This window comes from Megalobrama amblycephala, linkage group LG13 (assembly GCF_018812025.1).
Source record: "Megalobrama amblycephala isolate DHTTF-2021 linkage group LG13, ASM1881202v1, whole genome shotgun sequence".
Lineage (NCBI taxonomy): Eukaryota > Metazoa > Chordata > Actinopteri > Cypriniformes > Xenocyprididae > Megalobrama > Megalobrama amblycephala.
In genome coordinates, this window is record NC_063056.1 from 19,841,051 (window position 1) to 19,862,533 (window position 21,483).

General features: G+C 37.3%; 2 protein-coding genes across 6 annotated transcripts; one reads left to right on the plus strand and one right to left on the minus strand.

The window, feature by feature from the left end:
• Positions 1–444: 444 nt before the first annotated feature.
• tubb5 (tubulin, beta 5) lies at positions 445–9,297 on the minus strand. 4 transcript variants are annotated; one of them, XM_048151994.1, is made up of 4 exons: positions 9,163–9,297; positions 4,714–4,822; positions 2,533–2,640; positions 445–2,417 (listed from the first exon to the last, which is right to left on the minus strand). In XM_048151994.1, exons 3-4 carry the CDS (start codon positions 2,591–2,593, stop codon positions 1,360–1,362), a joined length of 1,119 nt encoding a protein of 372 aa, XP_048007951.1. In that variant the 5' UTR covers positions 2,594–2,640; positions 4,714–4,822; positions 9,163–9,297; the 3' UTR covers positions 445–1,359. The 4 variants fall into 4 exon arrangements, with proteins under 4 accessions (XP_048007951.1, XP_048007950.1, XP_048007949.1 ...); XM_048151993.1 differs by having other exon boundaries at positions 2,533–2,643; XM_048151992.1 differs by lacking the exon at positions 9,163–9,297 and adding an exon at positions 6,782–6,953.
• Positions 8,403–20,416, plus strand: flot1b (flotillin 1b). 2 transcript variants are annotated; one of them, XM_048152003.1, is made up of 13 exons: positions 8,403–8,551; positions 9,301–9,355; positions 12,336–12,411; positions 13,347–13,437; positions 13,510–13,653; positions 13,855–13,974; positions 14,294–14,389; positions 14,463–14,615; positions 15,277–15,458; positions 15,801–15,846; positions 18,222–18,359; positions 18,454–18,618; positions 19,056–20,416. In XM_048152003.1, exons 2-13 carry the CDS (start codon positions 9,313–9,315, stop codon positions 19,077–19,079), a joined length of 1,278 nt encoding a protein of 425 aa, XP_048007960.1. In that variant the 5' UTR covers positions 8,403–8,551; positions 9,301–9,312; the 3' UTR covers positions 19,080–20,416. The 2 variants fall into 2 exon arrangements, with proteins under 2 accessions (XP_048007960.1, XP_048007961.1); XM_048152004.1 differs by lacking the exon at positions 8,403–8,551 and adding an exon at positions 8,624–8,709.
• Positions 20,417–21,483: the final 1,067 nt, after the last annotated feature.

The following is a 21,483-nucleotide window of genomic DNA, read 5'->3' on the forward strand; positions in this document are numbered from 1 at the left end:
TTCATCGTATTCTTTTCTTACTACGACCTTGTTTTCTGACACACTGCTGTCACTATCATCAGTACTTTCTGGAAAAGGTACAGCATTTCCTCTCTATCTTCTGTAAAAAGTACCAACATCAACCTAAAACACAGGCATAAAGGCCTGCTAGTACTGAACAATAGTGCCAACTACATGGAAAATATGTATCCCTTAAGATAATATATACATTTTTATTTAGGCTATTTTCCATTCTACATACATATAATAGGCCTCATATGCATATACTCTCATATCATATGTATATTGTGCTGTATTTTACTGTATTATGAATCATGTGTTTAATGATGCAAGCAATTCACTAAGGCATAATTCTTCTATGTGCAAACCTAAATGTGACTTTATAGGTTCAACCTGAGCTTCTTCTAGGATGTGTACCACACCAAAAACCACAGCAAAGACTTGTTTCTTAACGAAATTGTTTTCATTTTTATTTTGGTTTTCTCCAGAGGCTCAGTTTTTTTCCACACAGGGACAATCAAGGAACATCAAAACATTTAAAATATGTAATTAACAATATGCAGTAACACTTAAATGTATGGGCTCAGAAACATAACAGAGTCCATGAATTTAAAAATTGCACCAACAATCAATTCAACATGCTAAAACTCCTGTCTTTCCATCTGCATAATACTTGCCTGTATCGTCCATGTCATTAATCGATTTCTGTCCTCCTATAGACGTTGGCTGGCGTCCAAGCGAGGTTATGAATAAATAACCCTGTTCTTCTGAACCGGTTATTCTGTCTTTCTTTCAGTCCTTTTCTTTTCCTTCATCTTTCACACAACATACTTTTCTCTTCAAAACATTTCTCTAAATACTGCAATCAGACCCATTGAGGTCATGTTGAAGTGCCATCATCTCACAGAGTTGCCCTGTTCTAGTGCAATAGTAACAAAAGAAAACACAAGAAAACACCAAAATAATATTTTTACTTCAGTTATATGCAGACAAACAGAAGCAAATGTTAAAATAAAATAATAATGAGATGTTACTGTCCTCCCTGACCCCACCATCTATCCATTTATAACATTGATTCTAGTTGGATGTTTGCCATTTTTTCTTCCCTGTTCTGTACAGAGAGCAACTGACCATCAGAATAGTAAAGAAGTACACAAAAAAGTGAGCAATTTGTAATTGTAAACACTGTTTTCCACCTATTCTGTGTTTAAGAACATTCTTTCTGCCTTCCTCTGGTTATTTTTGGCCCCATTTGTCTAGTGCTAATTTCTACTTGAGACACTAAAAGTTGTTTCCGTATCGGTTTTGCTACATTTACTCAGACTTGGACACGCTACCACCTCCTCTTTCATTTCCTTCTTAAGCATCGTCTTCTGCCTCTTCCTCAAACTCGCCCTCTTCTTCGGCGGTGGCGTCCTGGTACTGCTGGTACTCGGACACCAGATCATTCATGTTGCTCTCCGCCTCTGTGAACTCCATCTCGTCCATCCCCTCTCCCGTGTACCAGTGCAGGAAAGCCTTACGCCTGAACATGGCCGTGAACTGCTCGGAAATGCGCTTGAACAGCTCCTGGATGGCTGTGCTGTTGCCGATGAAGGTGACGGCCATTTTGAGACCCCTAGGTGGAATGTCGCACACTGCGGTTTTGACGTTGTTGGGGATCCATTCCACGAAGTAGCTGCTGTTCTTGTTCTGGACGTTCAACATCTGCTCGTCGACTTCCTTCATGGACATGCGGCCACGGAACACGGCGGCGACGGTCAGGTAGCGCCCGTGTCTGGGATCGCAGGCTGCCATCATGTTCTTGGCGTCGAACACTTGCTGTGTGAGCTCAGGCACAGTGAGGGCGCGGTACTGCTGGCTGCCTCGGCTGGTCAGAGGGGCAAAGCCGGGCATGAAGAAGTGCAGACGGGGGAAGGGCACCATGTTGACCGCTAACTTCCGCAGATCAGCATTTAGCTGGCCGGGGAAGCGCAGGCAGGTGGTGACGCCGCTCATGGTGGCAGAGACCAGATGGTTGAGGTCGCCATATGTGGGAGTGGTGAGTTTGAGGGTGCGGAAGCAGATATCGTATAAGGCTTCATTGTCTATGCAGTAAGTTTCGTCGGTGTTCTCCACCAGCTGATGGACTGACAGCGTGGCGTTGTAAGGCTCCACTACGGTGTCAGAGACTTTTGGGGAAGGCACCACGCTGAAGGTGTTCATGATGCGGTCAGGGTACTCTTCGCGAATTTTGCTGATCAATAGGGTGCCCATGCCGGAGCCGGTTCCTCCACCCAGGGAGTGAGTGAGCTGGAAGCCCTGCAGGCAGTCACAGCTCTCGGACTCCTTTCGGACCACATCCAGAACGGAATCCACAAGCTCCGCCCCCTCTGTGTAGTGGCCCTTGGCCCAGTTATTACCAGCGCCGCTCTGTCCTGTGAGGTGGCATGAAGCGCACACATCAGAATGTGCAAGCTGAGACTTGCTACTTTAATATTTTTAACATATTTTGCACATTTTTAAACATATACCCTTTTGCCAGTCACTCACCAAAAACAAAGTTGTCTGGTCTGAAGATCTGTCCGAAGGGTCCTGAACGCACAGAGTCCATTGTGCCAGGCTCAAGATCCACTAATATTGCTCTTGGCACATATTTACCTCCTCCACGAGAGAGAGAGAGACACAGGGACATGGGAAAGAAGCAGACCAGCTCAGTACACATAAGAAATTTAATATTAATATAAATTTAATATTATATATATTACTTATATAAAATAAGTTTCTAGATATATAAATGATGTCAATTCAAATTCATTCAATTGAGCATTACTGGCATGACATTTGTTACAATGTATTGCCAAAACATTTCTAATGTTTACAGTAATTCTAGAACAGATGAATTCAGTGTGCTGTGTGTGTGTATGCATGCTTGTGTGTGTGTGTTTGTGAGAATATCACTGATTGGTTGACTCCTCCCTCTTTTTGTGACAGGCATCAATGTTTTGTGCTGATAGTAACATACAATCTCTTTTTTCACCTAATAATTTTGGAAGTTTCAAATTTTGAAGTCGCATCTCAAGACATTTATTGAATTGCTACTCTTTATAATTAATGTTGAATTAATTACAGCAGTATACAGCATTTCAAATAGATTTGTGGAGTAAAAATATTGTTTTAATATTGAATTAAAAAATTAAAAACAGACCAAATGTTGTCAAAATGCATACATTTACATAGAATATCCATTGCTTACAAAGTATTTCACATTAAAGGTGCAATATGTAATATTTTCTGTCCGCTAGAGGTCGCTAGAGGCTTATTCTAAACAAAGGCGTAGCTTGATGACGCCAAGTTTGAGCGCGGAATCTTGGGACATGTGGTCTCCACCTCAACGGCCAGTAGAAAAGAATTGGCATAGGACTCGGGAAGAAATCATGTTCATGGATGCAATTATTAACGTTACTGTAGTATGAAGTAGAGCAGGACCGAGTGTTGTGGGAGCTGAACGAGGCCGCTGGAGCGATTGCTCAAAACACGCCTCACAAGCAGCAGAACTTTTATTATGCCACATTCACCGCCGCCGCTTCCACTTTTCCGGTCATGAGTATGAGGTAACGCAGATCTGTTTATCATATTAGATACAATTGAGTGTGTTGAAAATGTTATAACGTTACTCTGTGCATTCGCTCGGTGGCTGCTGTGAGACACCGTTGCACACTGCAGTAAGATGGATTGAGTTTAGAATATCAATAATAAATGTTGGATGGCTTTTGTTGATAAATGGCATAAAAATGAATTTTAAAATGTATTGTATGATGGAGAAAATGCTGTATTACTGTTACTAAAATAAAGCTGCATCTGATTATGCTATGTTAGCTACTTCACAAAATAGTGCTTGTCTCTAAGGCATGGTAAAGCATGGTACTCGCAAAAAAATCAAGAAAATTAGAAAACAATAAGACTAAACGTGTTGAGCTATATAACAATAATTAGTTTTCTGTCTATAAATATATCAAAACAATTGTTCCCTTGCCTATTAAAACATGTAAATATTAAAGCGTCTGTGGTGTTCCCATGGTTTCTACAAATTAAAACCGGAAACCGAGGATAACGCGGGTATGACGCAATTGACAGGCGACTCCTCACATATCCCGGAGCCTTGGTTAAAATTGCAATTTTCTCACGATTTACAAATAGTTGCAAAAATTTGGGATATTGTAAGTACTCAAATGAACAAAATATATAACACTGGCCTAGTGTTTGGATATTTTACTGCAAAATTCTTACATATTGCACCATTAATGACAACTTTTTTAGTTATTTCCATTTATTTCCCTAAAAGTCAGCATGAAACGAAAATGGTAAAAATTATGTTTTCTTCTCGATTGTGACATTTCCAACTGAAGCAGCTTCTCGAATGAGAAAATAAAAAGCTTGACTTCATCCATCGGGAACTGATTGAAGTGAGTTCTTGTGAGTGACAGGTTGAAGGAGGGGAGGGATTATTGTCCTGCCTTGCTGGTGAACACATCATCAGAGAAGAGATGTCGTAGTGAGGGGGAGGGGATTTTTTTTTTATAGACTACGAGGGCATTTGTTTTTTTAAAATAATGATGTGCACAGATAAATCATTTACAATAAACTTTACAATGAAATTTTGATGGGTACACACTGTTATTAAAGGGGGGCATCTTCCCCATCTTGCCCTATATGGCTGTCTTAGTGAAGTACCTGTAGCTTCGTTGTAGTAGACACTGATTCTGTCCAGCTGCAGGTCACTGTCTCCATGATAGGTTCCTGTTGGGTCGATTCCATGTTCATCACTAATGACCTCCCAGAACTGCAAACACCACACAGCAATTATAACATCTCCCTCATTGCACATAGTTTAGTAGTGCAGTTTAGTAAATTCTACCTCCACTCTATCTTATTAAACACAAAAAAATATTGAGAAACAGCGTCAACTAATCACTAATCTGGAATTGGATTCAAATGAGTTTTAGCTCAGAAAGAGGCTTTATTGATGTTTAAATCGTTAATTCAATGTTACTGTCCAAGTGACCTTAATCTGAGAGAGAAGCAGGGAGAGAGGGGTCGAGATGGACTTAACAAGGCAGCAAGCAAACATGAATGGAGAAAGAAAAGATTGTTCTTGGGATATATTGAAAATAATTGTTTTGAAAGAATGAGGCCAATAAACTAGAAGGCGCTGACTGACACAGCCCTCCTGTGACCCTGTTCTGACACTCGCCTATTAAAAACCTGTTACTCCAGGCAACCTACATTTCTGCTGTGTCATCACATAATAGCCTCATAAAATACTATGCTGACACATATGACATCATTCAGCATTAATTATACCATCACTACATATAATTTCACCAATTATTCAATCCAACAAATCAAAGGTTTTCCATGAATATGCAATTTACTCATTAATTATTCATATTTCATTTATATCTGTACTGTAGAGGGGATGGGCAGCAGCTGTTACAGCCATTAAGTCCATTTTGGATGCCTCCTTGTCCTGCCCTGACCTCAGATGAGTTCAACAGACACTCACAATCTCATCATTTGAAAGACACGTCCAAGTCTTATAAAGGATGAGGACGATTTAACCCAATTTCTGATGCCAACATCTCATGGGCAATCTTTAAAAAATGTGCATCTTAATGGGGTCATCATGGGTGTGAATATGTCCTTATTGGCAGCTTTAATGTCTGTGTTGATGTGGTACAGAATCGGATTTAATGGATTAATTGGATATTTTAAATGCATAGACGTGGGTAATCCTTTTCTGGGAACAATTACAGGAAAAAAAGAAGCTAATTTTAGGGGAAAATTAAACAATGTTTCATACAAAAAGCACTTGATTTAACTGATTAAGAGTTCATAATTTCACATTATTAACCTTCTTTAATTGTTTCTGTTAAAATCGTTCATTGTCTGTTTCCATTGCCCCACCCTTCCCATCATCCTCCGGTTGACCATTGAATCACAGCGGTCAATATCTGCACATAAAATTAAGAATTTAGTCAAAAGCTAGAAAATACTCATGTTTTTTTTTTTTTTTTTTTTGTTTTTTTTAATTATGTTAAGGTATGCGTTAGTAATATTAGTGTCATGTGTCATGGCTCGCGAGCTGGTCCTGACAGCTGTTTAAAGGGCTCGTGACACTGATAACGGGTCGTATAATTACTGAGAGCGCTGCTGTTCACATCAGACCCGCCACACCCGGTGCATTGTAAAGAATGAAAGAAAGAAAGAGGACAGACCCCCCTCTCCCACAGTGAATCCCTTCACCCACATCTCTGATTTACAGACAAAGAGATTTATGGTTAGAGTCTGCGGAACTTGAGCATCATTTATTTAGAGAAATTGCTATACAGACCGTGTTAAAGAACGAGTGGTAATGAATGAAGAGTGGGCTCCGCATATTTTGGGCGTGAATAAAGGGGGTTCACAAGGACAAAGCAGTGTAATGGAAAAAATTCTTGCACATAATGTGGGTCTATAAAACTGCCCAACGTGTTGCTATAGTGTAATGCATTATTAATAACGTCTGGTAAGATGTGCAATGCAAAAAATAGGTGTGTTCTGCATAATACTATGCTTTCTAATATGTTCAGAAACAAAATTAAGATCAAATATTTCTGTTTTAGATGAGGTAAAAGCCTTGAACTAGAACTACACTGGGGTTCTTTACACATAGCGGCTTTTTGTTGCATTCTGAGAGCCTGTAGAGTATTTTTTTTAAATGTAAATGACTTGCTTTTATACTTTGAAAAGCTGTTCTTACCTTGGCACCGATTTGGTTTCCGCACTGACCGGCCTGGATGTGAACAATCTCCCTCATTGTTAGAAATTGTGCGAGAAGTTCTCAAATAAACCTCAAAAAGTAGCGGCGTGGCTCAGTAATAATTTGGAAAAGCCGGACAAAGGCTTTATATTCCTGGACTGTCTCCAGAACGAGGCTGGAATAGTTGTGGGCGGGGCGCTGCTGGATGCTGAGAAACCTGATTGGTGCGAGACACGTTTTAGTGACGGGAATTGGAGCGAGGACCGGAAGTACTGGGAGTGCCAACAAGGATTGTGTGTAGAAAAAAGAGAGGAAAGTCTGCTGGTTGTATCCAGTTGTGCTTTTCTTATTAAGGTTTTTTAGTAACATTTTTTTTTTTTAAACAAATCACCGACCTTATGTTTTTCATACAGTATCGATACAATAGCCAAAATGTGCGCTTGAACTATTGCAATATGAAATGCCCTTATAGCCAGACTTATTGTTATCATGTTATAGCCTAAATATGTTGTACATTCCTGTTTAACTTATAATTGTTTAACTTTATTTCATAATGTTTACCCACTAATAGCCTATTATTTTCATTGTGTATACAAACTGGGGACACAGGGAAAAATACAGTGACAATAAATCATATAAATAGTGTAGCCTAATTCTCACTAAGCTTTCTGCACTGACAAAGAAATATGGAGTTGATCGAAGAACCAGAGACAATAAAAAAGATTATCAGATTGATATATAAGACAAGATTTTGAAAAGAATAAAGAAACATACAGAAAAAGTTTACTCACCAGTTACCATTGATGAATGGATAGCTTAAAAGTGTGTAAAATTTATATAAAAAAAACATGCAATAATCTGGAACACACATGATATAGGCTATAGCCCACTTTGGACTTCTCAAATTTGCAATGATGATAATAATAATAATCATTATTATTATTATTTTGTTTAAATGAGAGATTAATCTTAGATACATCCAATTGTTTGCAAAGCTGTACCTACTGTATATGTAAGCCCATTTCTTAAAAGCTTGACATAATGACATAAAAAGTCTAACCTATGAGATAAAATAAAAAGTCTGAATTATGGTGTTACAATGTCATACTTCACAATGTCATTATTCAACTTTTTGTTATAATTATTATAAGCTTTAATCTCATAATATGTCATAATTTTGACTTTTATGTCATAAATTATGACTTCATAATTTCGTTTTTTCATTTCATACTATGATTTAGTAGCCTCTCATAATTTCGACATTTTGTCATAATTATGACTTTTTGTTATAATTATGACCTTTTATTTCATAATTTTGACTTTAAATGTCATAATTTGATTTTTGGAAATTATAAATTATGACTTCGTTTTTTCATCTCATAACAATGATTTATAATCTCATAATTTCGACATTTTTCCATAATTATGACTTTTTATGTTGACTAATAATATTGTATGGCTAAATATGATTTACCAAAGCATGATTTTGAAAGCTTTCACAAGTGTTTTTTTCCTCAGTTCACAGCAGAGAGCAGTCTATCCATGACCGTCGTAAAACCTAGTGAACTGCCTAGCTAGGCTGCATTTTGCGCATCTCGCACACTCAGAGCTGTAGTCACGGTAGGGAGCTGACTTGAGTTTTAAAACACAGCCCGAGTGTTTTGAATGGGCGTGGCCGAGACTGCGTGAGTACGACGAGTTTTCGCCGTTGACGCAAGAGAGTCAATCCGGACCACATCTACTTCATTTTTACCGAAATATCGGCCATCGGTAAGAACATATGGTTTGTCTAAATATTACAAAGTGTCTGGACTTTCGATTTTCAACACCAAAGTAAACTTTAGTCGCGTGAAATGCAGCATAGCCGCTACTAAGGAGTAGCCAAGCATTTCCTGTTCTGTTGCAAAAACATCAGCGCCTCTAAACACGTAATGTTACTAGTGTTGATTATATATTCGCACCTGTTTTGATAGTGACTGTGCTTTCGGGTCTAGTTTTAATTATGAGAGATGTATGCTTATTTATCGTCGAGGGTTAGTGTTTATAACGACTTAAAATTCATTTTGGTTTTAGTAGTTTAGCCTTTTACAGCGTGTTTTGGATTATTGATATTATAAAGGAGGTTTATATAAGATTAACTTATATGGGAACTATTTTTACCTTATAGTATAATAAAGTTAAAATTTAATTCTGAAGTATATACTATTTTGGAACATACACTAACCTGTTACATAGCGTTATTATGCAGATCTCTTCTAATGAAATGTAATTTTTTTTTTCTTTTTTTTTCAGTTTATTTGTTGGTCAGCAGGTCTGTGATTTTGAATAAAGTTAAAAGAGATGTAGATGGTTTACAGAAAAGGCAATGGAAGTATACTCACAAGAGAGACAAACTACTAGAGTCATCAACTTATTCCATTGAGCTTGTGATGTGAGATAGAGCTGTCTGTGTTTACTCAGATGTCACATCTAAAATATTCCCAGCATGTGTTGATCTATTGGCTGCTTTCTTTCCTCAGATCTAATTCAAGATGTTTTACACCTGTGGTCCCAATGAGGCTATGGTGATCTCAGGTATGCTGCATCTGTTGGGCTTTATTACACAGGCATCTCAGTTAAAAATAAGTGATCCTCCTTGAGGGTTAGAATAAAGATATAGCCCATAGAAGTACTTTAGTGATTGTACGGATCAATGAGATTGTGCAAACTGCATTCTTTTTTAAACAGTGCCAATGTAGAACAACTGGTTTCAGCTATTCATGTGACTTTCATTCACAGGTCAAAAGAGACACAAAGTTCACTGTAATGGTTGTGATATTTTGTGTAGATAAATGTCAGTGGTTACACATTAAGATGATTTTAATGCTCAGGGGGAAAAACCCCAGCAGGCTCATTTACTACAACAAGGTTAATGTAGTCAAGCCACACTGTACAGAGGGGCAGAAAGTAAGTCACCAGCTCCATTATGGCTCTGTCGCCCTTGTTCTCTCTGTAAACAGTTGACAAGCTGCTGGAGTCATGCAATGACAGGAAGTGTGCTAATGGTGTCTGCTAACATTGGAAATCATGGAAATCATGCAAGGGATTGACATTCCTTTTTAAACGGGGAGACGTTAAACTGGCGAGTTTCCAGTAATGTATTGTTATGATGACGACATGCGTTTCTCTGTTGTTAAACTGGAAATGTGTTCTGATAGTAAAAGTGAATAATTCATATAGTGGTTGACTGTTATTTATTTATTTTTGCTTGTAGTTTAAAACATAGGAATTGTAATAGATAACAAAACAAAACCAGTCATAAGTTGCATGGGTATATTTGTAGCAATAGCCAACAATACATTGTATGGGTCAAAGTTATTGATTTTTCTCTTATGCCAAAAATCATTAGGATATTAAAGGGTTAGTTCACCCAAAAATAAAAACTCTGTCATTTATTACTTACCCTCATGTTGTTCTACACACGTAAGACCTTCGTTCATCTTCAGAACACAAATTAAGATACTTTTTTATTAAATCAGATGGCTCAGCGAGGCCTGCATAGACAGCAATGGTACTTCCTCTCTCAAGATCCACAAAGGTACTTAAAACATATTTAAAACAGTTCATGTGAGTACATTTGTTAATATTATAAAGCGATGAGAATATTTTTTGTGTGCCAAAAAAACAAAATAACGACTTTTAACAATATCTAATGATGGCCGATTTCAAAACACTGCTTCATGAAGCTTGGAGCTTTATGAATCGAATCAGTGGTTCAGAGCACCAAAGTCATGTGATTTCAGCAGTCTGGTGGTTTGACACGTGATCCGAATCACTAATTCGACTCAAAAGATTCATAACGCTCCGGAGTAGTGTTTTGAAATCGGCCATCACTAGATATTGTTAAAAAGTCTTTTTTTGGTGCTCAGAAAATATTCTCGTCGCTTTATAGTATCAAGGTATTATCACTGAACTCACATGAACTGATTTAAATATGTTTTAAGTACCTTTGTGGATCTTGAGAGAGGAAGAACCATTGTTGTCTATGCAGGCCTCACTGAGCCATCGGATTTAATTAAAAAATATCTTAATTTGTGTTCCGAAGATGAACGAAGGTCTTACGGGTGCGGAACGACATGAGGATGAATAATTAATTACTTAATTTTCATTTTTGGGTGAACTAACCCTTTAAGTTTTTTTTTTTTTTTTGCACCCTCAGGTTCCAGATATTCAAGTAGTTGTATCTCGGCCAAATATTGTCCTATCCTAACAATCCATACATCACAGGAAAGCTTATTTATCCAGCTTTCAGATGTATAAATGTATAAATCAATTCAAAAATTGACCCATTATGACTGGTTTTGTGACCAAGGTCACAAATATATACAAAATATTTGTTCAGAAGTTTTAGATTTTTTTTTAAAAATGTCTCATATGTTTACCCAGGCTACATTTATTTGATCAACAAAACAGTCATACTGTAAAATATTAATACAATTTAAAATAATTGTTTTCTACTTTAATATATTTTAAAATGCAATTTATTGCTGTGATGGCAAAGCTGAATTCTAATATTTTGATTTAGATATCAAGAAGCATTCCTTACTGTAATCAATGTTGAAAACAGCTTTTGTGCTGCTTAATATTTTTGCGAAAACCTTGATGCATTTTTTCAGCATTTTTTTGATGAATAGAAAGTTCAAAAGAACAGCATTTATTTTGAAATAATTAGTTTTGTAACAATGTAGAAGTCTTTAGTGTCCTGTCACTTTTTATCATAAATAAAAGCATTAATTTCTTAAAAAATAAATAAAAAATGTACTGACCCCAAACTTTCATGGCCTGTAGCTCAGGGATACATAATATCAGCAATGGTCAATACTGGTTATTTAATTGAGCATTTACCCCCATTTTTACCTGTAGATTATATTTTTTCTTTTTTTAATAAAACTAAAAAAATTACACTGTTAAATGTAACTTTTCTGCAAAATCTGAAAATGAGTATTACATTTCATACTTAACATTATGTTGTGATGCTCAAATTCACTTGTAGCATTTAAAAATTATTCATTTTATTTTTTAATGTTTTGTTTTTAATTTATTTTGACAAAATAGTATTAAATTTGGTAACACATTATTTTAGTGTCATAGTTACACGGTACTACATGTACTTACCATAGTAATAACAGTAAATTATGCATAATTACAAGTAACAAACCCTAACAGTAACTCTATAGTAAGTACATGTAGTTAATTAATAGTACTCAGTACTGAGTAATTACAATCTAACTGTGACACTGTAAAGTATAACCTTACATTTTATTATTGACCATTTATCAGTTATCAGCCATAAGATGATAAAATAATTCTCGACTCATCTGTATTGGCCAGACTTTTAATATCAGAGCATCCCTTTTTTTGTGATATATACCGTTTCTGTGATATAAAATTACTCATATCAGATATGGACATGCCTCAAACACCTAGCCAGTGGATTTTCAAAATTCCACCAAGTATGTTTTTACTATTTAAGTACTGACACTATACCAGCAAACACAAATCTCATCTCTTTCAGGATGTGGTCGCTCTCCCCCTCTGATGATTGCTGGTGGAAGAGTGTTTGTTATTCCCTGCATTCAGCAAATCCAGAGGTATGTATTGAATTACAACAGAAGATGGATTATTAGAACGTGTTAGTGCTAGAACACACGTGCATCGGGACCATTCTGTTTAACCAGGTGCTACAGTGCGAGTCTCTAATGCGATTCAAGAATAGACTGGCACTCGTGGGCCTCATGAATGATGGGAATAAGAACAAGAGGCTGCTTTGTTTGCAGTAAAGACTCCACTTGTTTACATTCCCCTCCACATGTGGTGAAAATTAATGAATCACTTGTTCCTCAGAGAATACCTTCGTCCCATTTTGTAGATCACTACAGATAATTGCCGTAGTTTGTAGACCACTGTGGATGAATTTGCTGTCCATAATCTGATTACTGTACATCAACATTCACATCTGTGAGGTTAAGCTCAGCCATCAGTCATGCTGGGTAGCCACGCCCACATTGAAGTTACTAATCATTGCAATTTTTTATTATTATTAAAAAAAAAAAAAAACTTTCTTTCCTCTATGTTTGGGAAACCTATTTGAGAGATCAATTATTTTGATACTATAGCCTTGTGGGCAGCATGCCACCATATAGCGCAGTTGCGCTTCAGGCGACCCAAGTTTGAGCCCTGACTCGTGTACTTTTCCCGATCCCGTCCCCCTCTCTCTTTCCCACCTCGCTTCCTGTCCACTCTATACTATATTGTCAGATGTAATTTCTTCCTATCATGTCAAAGCTGAATTTTCAGCATTACACATGATCCTTCAGAAATCATTCTAATATGCTGATTTGGTGCTCAAGAAACATTTCTTATTATTAATGTTGAACACAATCATGCTGTTAAATATTTTTTATGATGAATGTTCTAGAAGCTGTTTTACTTGGATGTACATCACAATAGGGAAGAAAAATTATCGCAACTTCTGTTTCATGCCGACTTAAAAAAATTCTTTATCACTGTTTTTCTTTTCTTCTAGGATCTCTCTCAATACTCTGACTCTGAATGTAAAGAGTGAAAAGGTCTACACCAGGCATGGAGTACCAATCTCAGTGACTGGCATTGCACAGGTTAGAGGCGCACACACTTTACAGTCATCTGTTACATCAGTCTGTGAGTGCTGATATTTATGTGTTCTGCAGGTGAAGATCCAGGGTCAGAATAAAGAAATGCTGGCTGCCGCCTGTCAAATGTTCATGGGGAAGTCCGAGACTGAGATTGCTGAGATTGCCCTGGAGACTCTTGAGGGACATCAGAGAGCCATTATCGCCCACCTGACTGTGGAGGTACTGTGAGATGCTTAAAGAGCTATTTGTATTCTGTATCAAACACACACAGAACAGAAGAAACAAAAAAACTTTTTATAAGAACGTTTCAAATAGGTCTGAAAGGTTTTAGTGCTGAAATAAACAAGCAACATTTGCTGACTGAGACATGTGCTGTTATTGGTTATTTATTGTATAATCTCTCATTCTTTCTCTCTGTAGGAGATCTATCAGGACCGTAAAAAGTTCTCAGAGCAGGTGTTTAAGGTGGCTTCCTCTGACCTGGTCAACATGGGGATCGGTGTTGTCAGCTACACGCTCAAAGATGTGCATGACGATCAGGTGACGTTATGCACCTCACATACTAACAAACACTATTGTTCAAAAGTTTGGGGTTGGTAAGATGTTTTTGAAAAAAGTCTCTTATGCCCAAGGCTACATTTGTTGGATCAAAAATACAGTAAAACATACAGTATTATTACTTTTGTAACATTATAAATGTCTTTACTGTCACTTTTGATCAATTTAATGAGTCCTTGCTAAATAAAAGTATTAATTTCTTCCAAAAAAAATCTTACTGACCCCAAACTTTTTAAAGAGAAGTGTATATTAGTAATAATACATATACCTCAGTATGAAACTCACCCGGACTCTCTCACAGGATTATCTAAGCTCGCTGGGTAAAGCTCGTACTGCTCAGGTGCAAAAAGACGCTCGTATTGGTGAAGCTCAGTTCAAGAGAGATGCCGTCATCAAGGTGAGATTTTTTATATTCCTGTTGTCATTAAATGGTGTTGGATAAAACTAAATGTATGTGTTTGTGTGTGTAGGAGGCTCACGCCATGCAGGAGAAGGTCTCTGCTCAGTATAAGAATGAAATTCAGATGGCTAAAGCTCAAAGAGACTATGAGCTGAAGAAAGCATCCTATGACTATGAGGTCAACACCAAGAAGGCGGAGTCTGAAATGGCTTATCAGCTTCAGGTACCAAATTATATTCAACTTGGTTTCCAGCTGGTACAATGAGGATTTGCCGCTTTACATCAGTTAATATTTTTAGGAATTTCAAGAAAAACGGCAATTAAAGCCCTAGTCGGATGATAATTGTTTCTCATGGGGATGTACAGTAATTACAAGTGTTAGTTGGTTATTTTATTGCTGTCCAAATCCAAAATATCTCTGTTTTTCTCCTACGATGTGTGCAATTCCCTGACAAATTAACTACTTTTTTTGACAAACTGTGATTATTTTACTTGCTGTCTGAATCCACATCTTTAGGTCTACAAGAAGGGATCAAGCCAAAAGTAATTTTGTAAATCCAGTGTTGGAGAAAGTCACTTTTAAAAGTAATGCATTACAATATTGCGTTACTCCCTAAAAAAACTCCCTTTTTATTGATAGTAGTGCGTTACGTTACTTTTGTGTTACTTTTTCTAACCTGGGCTGGGCTTGCTTGTTAATTTTTTTTAATTACAAATATCAAAACAAACTAAAGTTTTATTTTTGGCAAATGTACTAAAAGCCTTTTCACACCAAAAGTAAAAAATAAATAAGCCTAAGAAAATTAATATAGAAATGCAAATTCACAGCTGTACAGTAGAGGGCGCAGCTCTTCTCAAACATTACCCACTTTGATTTGAATTAGGTGGCCAAGACAAAGCAGCGTATCGAGGAGGAGAAGATGCAGGTTCAGGTTGTGGAGCGTACGCAGCAGATCACTTTACAGGAGCAGGAGATCAGCCGTAGGGAGAAGGAACTGGAGGCCAAGGTCCGGAAACCAGCCGAGGCTGAGAGATACCGTATTGAGAAGATCGCTGAGGCAGAACGGTGAGAAACTGAAGCGGTGATACACAAACATCGGGATCCACTGTTTTGCGTTTTGTCTACTTCAGGGGTGGGGAACGTTGATCCTGGAGGGCCATTGTCCTGCTGAGTTTAGCTCCAACCCTGAAAAACACACTCAACTGCCTGTAATCCTGAAGACCTTGATTAGCTTCACGTATGTTTAATTAGGGATGGAGCTAAACTCTGCAGGACAATGGCCCTCCAGGATCAACGTTCTCCACCCCTGGTCTACTTTAACACATATTTGTGCATAGCAGCAAAGAAAATCTAAAAAATAAAACTGATAGCTTGTTATTATAATCTTCATCTCCTCTCATCTAACAGGCTTCAGCTGATCATGGAGGCAGAAGCTGAGGCAGAGTCCATCAGAGTGAGTTCATGAACCTCTCCACACACTTGTTTTTTTTGCCAGTGACAATGAGCGTTACTGTTTGCAAGCGACACACCCTACACGACATTCACCTTTAAGGCCCCGATGTACTTAAAGCGAAACTGAAAAATGAACTGGTGTGATGTCATTTCAAACATAATCAGGCCAAAGAAAAGTTCATTTTCGGAGTTCAAAACAGCTTGCCAACTCCTTTGAACTACCATTGGTCCATGGCGATTACATAATAGGTGGGTGTGCTCTGGGGCTCCGCCTACTTTGACATGGAAATCTTCATCTTCAATCTTCATGTTCACTTCTTCTGTTCAGTCTGATGAGGTCACGACACGAGTAAAAACCATAGACTGTAAAAAAATATGGACGTAGTGTCCGTGACGTCACCCATAGAGTTCTGAACAGCAGTTTTGACACGCAAATGAGGCCGCTGCCATCTTAGCTGCGCGTCACCGCACGTCACTCCCAGATAACTGAAAATGGGCAAAGAGGAGGGGACAAAGTTGGAGCCCATGCAACTTGTTGCTGAAACCACGCCGCCCTAGCTATCTAGCTTAGATGTGATAGCTATAGATACTATCTAAAATATTAATAAAGATAACAATATCATTAGAAAGTACTAAAGGTTTACTGTCAATCTACGGTGTTTTGTAAGATAACGTTATAGATGCTCTAACACCAGTAGGCTAATTAATTTGTGTGGGGTGTGCAAATAACACAAAAAAATCAACTGGGACTTCATACCTTTAATGAAATAGAGATCGCGAGATGAATCCAATCCGTTGCACTTGGGTAAAATGTCCATTTCAAAACATAAAAAAACTAATTTTTGTTCATGAAAGCGTTAAATCCATGAAATCTTTAAATGTTATCCATCGTTTGCATTACATATCTCAAGAAAGGACACAATCTGAGCATCGTTTATAATGTAAAACTCTATACGTACATATATAGGTACCAGATATCTGTACAACTCTCAAATGTTCTCTCAAACTAATAAGCACGTGTCCAAAGTATAATTTTTCAAAATAGTGCAGCAGTTTTAGTTATATCCAAGCAGTGCTGTCGGAGTTGTATATCCTCCTGGTATTGTCATTGTAGTAAATCTCAGGAACAAAACTTTTAGCCAATGCTTTTAGACGATCCAACAATGTGTGTTCCGCATGCAAGCACATGTACACAGACTGACATCTGTCTCGAGTATGCAGCAAGCCATATATTGTATAAAATAATCCAGAAAAAAGCACAAATACGACTGAGATGCCAAATTCAGTGGCTGAAATTAGCTGCTGAGGTAAAGTGACGACTCACAGACAGCAGCGCAATCTACCTGTCACTCAAGTGACCACGCCCTTAATTATGCAGAACTTTAAGGCTTAATATAATTTAAACGGATGAGTTATAAAAAAATTCACCCTCCTCAGAGTTGTCATGAAGGGCAAAATTAGCAGTATAGACCAAAACCACAATTTGAACCAGAGTGTAAACATGTTTTTTTCTGCTGTAAACTTGGCTGTTTTAACATTATGGTCAATGAGATTCTGCTCCCTTTTGGAGCCTGTCCCTAGCGGCCAGTCGATGAATCGCAGTTTAAGTTACTTCCGTATTGGCTTCACAAGAAACTGGGGGAGGTTGCCGCTTGGTAAAAACACACTGGAGAGCCGCTTTATAGTAGAAATTGAAGTTGTATGTCATAAATTTTCATGTGCTGTCAAACGATTAATCACATCCAAAATAAGTTTATTTATATAGTGTAGTGTGTATAATTATGTATATTTAAATACACACATACATGTATATATTTAAGAAATATTTGCATGTATATACTGTATATATATATATATATTTACAAATATAAATATTTTATATAAAAATAACAATTTTTTCTTAAATATATACATGCATGAGTGTATTTATATATACATAATAATTATACATACTACACCATATATTGCGTAAACACAAATTTGTGGATGTAATTAATCACGATTAATTATTTGACGGCACTAAAATATACGTGACGTGTTGACTGTAGTGCCGAATTGCAGAGCTTATGCAAACATCCACATTGCTATAATCGGATGCTTTTCTCATCTGTGCTATTTTATATATATATATATATATATATATATATATATATATATATATATATATATATAATATATATATTATTTATTTATATATTTTTTTGAGAGGAAAGTGTGCAGCACATGCTCCCAGCAGCATGAGCAGTGTCAGGATGTTCTCTAACAGTAAATCAAACTTTTTAAAACATTTTTTTTGCCGTGATTATATTGGGGCCTTTAGACTATAAAACACATCCCCATTCTATCATTCTTAATCTTTTTCTGTCTCTGTTTCAGATGAGGGGAGAGGCAGAGGCTTTTGCCCTGGAGGCGAAGGGTCGGGCTGAAGCTGAGCAGATGGCCAAAAAGGCAGAAGCTTTTAAAGAGTACAAAGAGGGAGCCATGGTGGACATGCTGCTGGAGAAACTCCCATTGGTAAGTGCATATAAACTTCTAAATGTCATCAAATGAGTTCAATGATAAGATCACTCAATAATGTTAAAATCCCATTTGACCTCCACTCCTCTAGATGGCAGAAGAGATCAGCAAGCCACTCTGTGCAGCTCAGAAGATCACCATGGTGTCCAGCGGTGGGTCAGAAGTGGGCGCTGCTAAGCTGACAGGAGAAGTTCTGGATATCATGACTCGCCTGCCATTCGCAGTGGAGAAACTGACCGGAGTGAACATCTCACAGGTGACCAAACGCACGTCTAGATAATAGGCTGTTCACACTGACATTGATTAAATCACCAGCAGGCATTCCTTTTTGTCTGTAGTATCAATGTCTGCATTCCCATTGGTAGTTGACATAATTTTCTGTTGCATCATCAACATTCTCTTTCACTTATGTCACCGCCAATGACCAACTCTCATTGAAAGTGTAGCTAGGTAATATAGCTAAAAAAAATACATTTTTGAGTGATGACACAAGCCAATCCTTAAATCAGAGTTTGAAATTTATTCTTTGATATTTACAAATGCTATTTGATCTGATTCAGTGAAATGTATCAAACTCTCACAATGTTTTGGCTAAATCAGAGCTGGTAATGAATGTCCATTAAGATCACATTAAATACTTTGGTAGTACATTGCTGTAAAGCACACTTCTTTTTTGTTTTGTTTTTTGGCCAGGTTGGTTTAACCCGCATGGGCTAATGGAGTTCATGATGAAGGAATCAAGTCTGATCAGCTCTGATTGCGGATCTCAGCGCTTCCTGTCTGTGTGCATGTGTGCATGCCAATGTGTACTGAACTTGGAACAGTGAGGTCTTTTTTTGTGTGTGTGTGTAATTCACCATTTGTAACTTCAGTTTTCATATTATATTTTGTGAATTCAATGTTTGTATCACAATTTATTATAATTTTATACATTTATAAGGTGAACTACATCTACTCTAGAGCCTCTGTTAATAGTGAATATTCAGGGAAGCAGGGCTGGTCTTTTAATTTCTTAATAGTTTCTGTGTTTCTGTCTATTAGAGTCACACGCCTGTTGATTCTGGTTCAGTTCCTTTCAAAACCAAAGTGCATTCCAGACCAGTGCACATAAATTCACCTCAAGTGCATTACTGAAGCCATATGCTCCACATGCTTGATGCCTTCTGTATCCAGACACTGAAATGTGATGCTTTATTCTGGCCATATTTTAAACCTCTTTGTGACTTATGTTCTGAGAATATATCGTCCGATGGTTTGTAAAGACTTTTTCTTTTAAACAGTGGTACTAGAGTTTGCAGACATATTAAAATGATTTGGAATGCAAGTTTTTGTTACTCTTCAGACAGGTCACTTTCCCTTAAACAGTGCTCAGGAAAGTGTTTTTTACAGCAAGTTGAAAAGCAGGAGGGGGTGGGAAATGAGTGAAGAAAAGAAACCTGATGATTTTGAAGTTGATGAACAAACAGGAAAAAAGAAGAAGAGGAAATAGGTTAGGTTTTTAATGCAGGCCGCAAGCATGTCTTTGTGCCCACAGCAACTCAAGTGAAGGCTGATGGTGGTTTCATTTCTCGTATCATTTTCCAATGGTTGCAAAAACAAAAAAAGTTAGTTTTGGTTTTACCATGCTGCTGTATACTTCACACTAAAATCAACTCAACATTACCAAAGGTAAACCTATGCATCTCCAGTTTACGCCTTCAAAGTGCCTCAAAGCGCCTTTTTACTTCCTCACCGAATCAAACTGACAGCAGCCTGCTCTGGTCTCCAGCGTTCCAGGAACAGGAACATAACTGATGTGTCATGTGATTCTTCCTGGCCTTAATGACTCAGTTCACTCAGAATATTACAGGTTTTTTGCCATTAGTTTGTTTTCTTTGGGGTAAAGCCTTGTTTATATATTCAACAGACTAACCCAATATTTGCCTTACTGTATGTTCAATGGTGATGTAGATATTTCACTTTTAACTGTAGATCTATATATCCAGGCTGAGATTTATACATAAGTATGTACTGTTTAATATAAACAATAAACTATTAGCATGTGCTGTACTTACTAACTTGTGTGGAAGTGTTTGTTTACCCAAATCTAGATGCTAAATCACATACTACTCAAAATGAAAACGATCACATTTTACTTTATTCGAAAAGGTTACTTTATTAAAACACCTACAAAAATAGACAACACAGGCAATGACACTGACTAACACAGGCAGGGAGTCTAAAACAGAGACAGACAGACCCGATTAATAACAGATAGCAATATTAATGAAGAAAATTATGTCCCATGAATTATTTACATTTTTCATTATTTAAGAAACATGAATAGCTAAGGACAGAACATGCCCAAAACTATATTTATAAAAATACAACAAAAGGCCTCAGTGTACCAAAAGAGGTTAAAGGTCATTCAATAAGCATAATCGGCCATGGCAACATAACCATTTGGGAATCACATTCTTCTGTGTATATTACAGTAAATGTTACTTATGTTGCACTCCACCCCACCTACACACGCAGTCTTCCTCTTAAATGAGGATGAGGTGGCGTCACCACATGAGTTTCAAGTTAAATGTACAGTCTGCAGTCACTGAAACCACCACTGAGATTAAATGCAATTACGTACTGTAGCTTTAAGAGAGTTTCTCTGCAAGTGTCCCACAGGTTTACATGGTAAATTCAGGACAAATGCTTTGGTTATTTTTCTATTTTCTTAGTTTGTTTCTATTTCTGTTTATAAACAATACATTTCTTATTGGTATAAATTTACATTTCTGTGGCCATTCTGCTTGTTTTTTTTTTTTTTTCCTTTCTTTTGCTTACTATGTACTTTTCAGGCCCATTCGTTTCAATTTCTGGCAAGTCCAGGCTCATATTGAGTCCTTTCAAATAGTGCATTGGTAGTACATACATCCATACATCCCATCCAAAAGAGTCTTTGAATTCCAAAAGTCTACTTTAACCCAGCACATACTGGTACCAACAAGTTCACGATCTGCGTTCAGCTTAGTTCAAGTCAGTCCACGTGATGGCAGGTCAGTTACAAAACTCTCTTTAGTCATTTTCTGTGCCATCAAAAAATGACTCACAATAAATCACATTCACACTTAAGTCCCGTTTCACA